Source organism: Plasmodium fragile, assembly GCF_000956335.1.
Source record: "Plasmodium fragile strain nilgiri unplaced genomic scaffold supercont1.32, whole genome shotgun sequence".
Lineage (NCBI taxonomy): Eukaryota > Apicomplexa > Aconoidasida > Haemosporida > Plasmodiidae > Plasmodium > Plasmodium fragile.
The window spans coordinates 253,033-257,797 of record NW_012192612.1 but is presented as its reverse complement, the minus strand read 5'-3'; the positions used below and the strand labels follow the sequence as shown (position 1 = coordinate 257,797).

General features: G+C 42.4%; 2 protein-coding genes across 2 annotated transcripts; one reads left to right on the top strand and one right to left on the bottom strand.

Annotated features, from left to right (window-relative positions):
• Positions 1-2,572: 2,572 nt before the first annotated feature.
• AK88_03042 (uncharacterized protein) lies at positions 2,573-3,277 on the top strand (the record flags this gene model as incomplete). Its single annotated transcript, XM_012480665.1, has 1 exon — positions 2,573-3,277. One exon carries the CDS (start codon positions 2,573-2,575, stop codon positions 3,275-3,277), a length of 705 nt encoding a protein of 234 aa, XP_012336088.1.
• An 865-nt stretch (positions 3,278-4,142) lies between these two features.
• On the bottom strand, positions 4,143-4,574 carry AK88_03041 (uncharacterized protein; the record flags this gene model as incomplete). The annotated part of the gene is made up of 1 exon (XM_012480664.1): positions 4,143-4,574. The coding sequence occupies one exon, from the start codon at positions 4,572-4,574 to the stop codon at positions 4,143-4,145; it is 432 nt and encodes a 143-aa protein (XP_012336087.1).
• Between the last annotated feature and the right edge of the window lie 191 nt (positions 4,575-4,765).

The window sequence follows — 4,765 nt, the reverse complement described above, 5'->3', positions numbered from 1 at the left end:
AAAAAAAAAAAAAAAAAGGGTGGTGTACAAATGACCGGGGTACATTAGCAGACATGGCGGCTCCGCTAATTTGTACACGTTCCCTATCCCGTTGGTACATATAAAACGTGAAAGAGCTCTTCATTTGTGCATCCCTCTGCGTGGGCACTTTTAAAAAAAACTCTTTGTCACATAATGGACGACGAAGTGATCCACAAGTGGAGCTTCCACACACCCCGACGATAGGGTTACCCATGGGCGGGAGAAAATCGTATGTGTGTGTACACTTACATGATGACCAGAGCGAAAGTCATCTTCTATGTTATTAGCTAATGAAGAGCCAATTATCCCCATTATACATAATAGAGTGAGAATAAGGCATTATTCTGCAGCTTGCCTGCATGCACAGTTGCGTTTCTGGGTGTTTGCCTCGAGGAGTACACGTTTGTAGGTGTACGTTCACGTATGGACAAGTAGGTTTAATGCGCCTGTGTGCTCGGCGCGCACAGGTAAAGGGTGCATGTACATACGCGCGTATATACACTCGTATATGTGCCTGTGCGTGTACCTATGTGTGTGCCTTTACGTATAGCCCTATGCATACGCATGCATATTTACATGTACACGTACATAAGCATAATGCATATCACTCAACTTGGATACGCTTCACTTCCGTTGCGGTACGCTCATTTTGAATGCGCTGCGGAATTGCCATCAGTTTGGGTGGAGTGAAGATGCGGAAAAGTTAAAAGAGGGGGCGCACGGGCGGAAGAAAAATGACAAGCAAAAAGTGGCCGGCAAAATGGGAAGGAAGTGGAAAGAAAACACCAACAAAAGGCGAAGAAATTAAAAAGGCAAGGAAAGCAAAAAAATGGGAAGAAAAAAAAAATTCACTTCATTTCACTTGATAGCATACCCAGTGTACACGGCCAAATACGCGAACACGTAATTTAACTTAACGCAGACGAAGGGAGGAGCAACAAACATTTGTGTACGCGAAGTTGAAAAAAAAAAAAAAAAAATAAATAAAAGAACGAACAAATGAACACATGAACAAACGAACAATATAATGACGCACAAAGCAATTAAAGCGGATGGAGAAACACACAGTGGGAACTGTTTCTATTTAAAATTTGATGACCGTGACATCCTTTTATGACTCGGTCAAAATGGAGTAACATTCACCCAGCGTTGTGCTTAGCGTCGTCGGAAAGGATATAACTGCCAGGGGAGTTATTCCAAAAAGGAGCAGTTGTGCGCACGAATCGATGCATACGCCGTGTGACACTACGCAGCAGCAAAGGCCCCTGCGAGGCTTCGGTCCATTCCACCAGCTGGCTCTGCTGCAGCGACAAAACGGGTGTACACAATGGCGCAAAGAATATTTCCTGCTTACACATCGTTGTTGAGCACTGTCATTATAAAACTAATTTGCTGCGTTGAATGAAGAATTATACACGGGGTATATTCCACTGGTGGAGATCACTGGCGTTTTTTAAGATGGCCAACTGGTGTGCAGATGGAGTGTCTCTTGGGGACAACTCCCCATACAACCAGTTACGGTGTAGGTACTATCACCTCCATTCTATGGAAGTGAGCAAAGACTTGTTCAGTTAATGAGACATACTTTTTCCTTTTTTTGTGTGCACAAGGCGATTCCACCGATTGTTTTTCCCGCACAAGCGGCAAATAAAGCGTTGAAAGATGCACGCTCTATGTGTCTACCCTCCCCCTGAGCTTTACACCATTGGGTAGGTTCTTTACTAATTCGCTCTGTAAATTTTTCCTATCTTGTTTCGAACTTAACAAAAATTTACCCACTTCCATGCTCATTAGACCCTTGAACAACACCAAGAATGGTTGTGTTAAAATTGGTATTCCCCTTTTTGACTAGCTAAAAAAGGGAAAAAAAAAAAAAAAAATATAGCTATATTACGGCATGAAATATGAACAGTTCATATTACTTTAAAAAAAAAAATAGCTATTTTACACAAAATTGTGTGCAAAACTATTCCACCAATGTGAAGATTAAACAATCGGACATGAGAAAAAGACTAGTAAGTAATAACCGTTGCTCGTTACCGAAAGTGAAAGAATTCTTTGCATTTGTTTTTCTCCAACTATGTGCAGTGCATCCTGAAGTAAAGAAAAGCGTGACATTAGTGAATAATTGAATGCGTCTTTGCTTCTCTAAAGTAAAACATTACTCCCTTTTTTAAATAGACGTAGTGAACAATTTGTCGCCGTTCCTTGCGCGTTGAAAGGATACACCCTTTTGTACTTCCCGGCGTTGGACCCCGTACAAACCACGCTAACGTCGTTCAAATGAGAGCAATGCGTGTGTTGGACGCCTGTAGGAAAAGGAAGATGACTTAATCTTCTTCTTCTCCCAAAACGTAGCCTTCGGTTTGAAGCAGGGACAGGGGGGCGTTCATATTCCGCAGCGTCTTTTTTTTTCTTTTTTTTTTGCTTACACGGTTTTGTACCCTACTGTCGGAATTGTTGTGTTTACCCCCGTGTGTGTAATTTTCCTTTGTTTGTTTTGTCCTAGATTGAGCAGCCGCGTCCCACCGGACTTTGTTGTGTCTACAAAATGAGGGGGAACAACGCGAAGAAGGTGCGTTACCTGGACTCAAAGGGGATGCTGCACTCGAAAGGGATAACGTACAAGTGGGGTGTAATGAACCCCAGTGGGAACAAGGAGGAGGATCACAATTTGGTGAAAGATTACAGTGAGTTGCAAAACTTACTGAGAAAGGAAGAAGAGCAACATGATGCTCTAAAAAAGCAGCTGAACCTTCTGCAAAAACAAAGGGACCTATTGCAGTGGCACCTTTGTAACAATGTTAAAAAGTTAAGTATGCAGAGAAGCGAATGTAAATTCAAGGAGCAGTTTAGTTCTAAGCTGGAAGGAAAGCTGAAGGTACTGAAGGAGAGTACGAAGATGTACAAGCTGGAACGTGACATTCTCGAGGACGAAGTGAACAAAATGGAGGAGCAACTGCAGAGTAAAGAACAGCTTAAAGCGAATGTAGAGAAAAAGTTTAATCGATGGATGGATAAAAAAAATGAATATTTAAAGGACCTAACCCAGGAAAGGAGGAGCGCATTTCAGGAGAGGAACAACAGACAAAGGCAGCTGAGAAAACTGCTTCTGGTGGTGAAGCAGGAGGGTAACAAGAGCTACGACATGGACTACCTCAAGATGTGTAAGCTTAATCTTATGCACCAACTTATTCATCACAGGGATTATAAGATGTTAGAGATGAGCATGACAAAGGGGGTAGGGTCACCTTAGTGGGCAGAGGCATATCCCTTGCCCACTTAGTGTAAACCTTGGAGTGTTGCTTTTGTTGAGTGGCTCTATCGAATGACTCGCTTGAGGGGGGTAGTCACGTGGGCGAGTCGGCTTGATCAATCCCCACCTATAACCACCTTCGCATTCGCGTTCAACTGTTTGCGCGATGTATGTGGTGTATCTCCGTCATGTTCATACGAACTGAGCGAGACGGGAAACGCGAAGGAATGCTTTTACTTGACCTCTTTTTTGTTTCTCAAATGCATATGCCCTTTGGTGCTTATCACCACACAGGGATGACAATTTCTGTGCATATAACTCTGATGCGTCTTGAACCAGAATTTAGCCTTTAAGAATTTTTGGAAGGGGGGGAATCGTTAACGATATATGTGGACCAATCCGCTTGATAACACACTGTAGGGAAAAGAAGTGCTGTCTCGTTTTTTTTTTTTTGCCTAGCACAGCAATGTTGTGGGATGTAACCCAAGGTGAGGTAGTTCTTCCCTCCTTTAATGATGGGAGCAGTGCCCCAAGGGGAAGGAAGGCAAAAGAGGGATATGAAAAATAGCGCCTTCTAATGGCTCTCCTTAAGAGTCACTTGTACATCTGCTTGGTGGATCCAAACAGAATTGTGTTCAAAACGGTTTGCATTATTGGTGGTATTTAAAAAATGGTGTTTTACAAAAAAAAAAAAAAAAAAAAAAAAAAAAAAAAAGAAAAGTGGGGGAGGTATGCTAGCTAAGAAGTGGCACCTCCACGGGAAGGGCAGCAACAGCTGGGAGGTCACACGTCAGTGTTGCAGGCACGTCTAAGGCGCTTGTGCTTCGCTTCATCATTGCGCTTCGCTTCAACTTTGCGCTTGGGTTCACCTTTGCGCATCGTCGTGCTTGAGCGTGTTTAGAATTTTGGGTAACGTAAAGACGACGCCACTGGCGTCCCCGACGAAGGCCGCGTTGATACTGGGGTGGATGCAAATGTAGCTGATGGGGGCATAAGGCTCGAAGTGCTTCTCATATGTCCGTACATAAGAAAAGGTCAAATCACCATCCATCTTTTTTATAACATTTGTCACGGAGATGGATCCATCATTACAACCTGCAATCAAAACAACCTTTTTGTTTTTCCACACAGTTGGACGTTCCAAAAGATATAAAGTGGACAGGGAGGATGTTTTTGTAACTTGGCTAGTTGGAAGTTTTTTAATTTGCTTGAGCGTTTTTGTATCCCATACAGAAATGTAATTATTACCTATTAGTAAAAAGACGTCTTCCAAGAGTTTGGAGTATTTTAAGTCCATGATGGGGCTCTTGGAAATGCACGTGTAGAGAAGCAACTGGAAGTCATATAAGTCATATACTGCTATATAACCACTTCCGAATGCGACCCACAATTCGTACTTATGCGTGACTGCTAATATGGCTGACACATAGCATTTGTTTGGCACATTGTCTTTTTTTTTTTTTTTTTTTTTTTTTTTTTTTTTTTTTT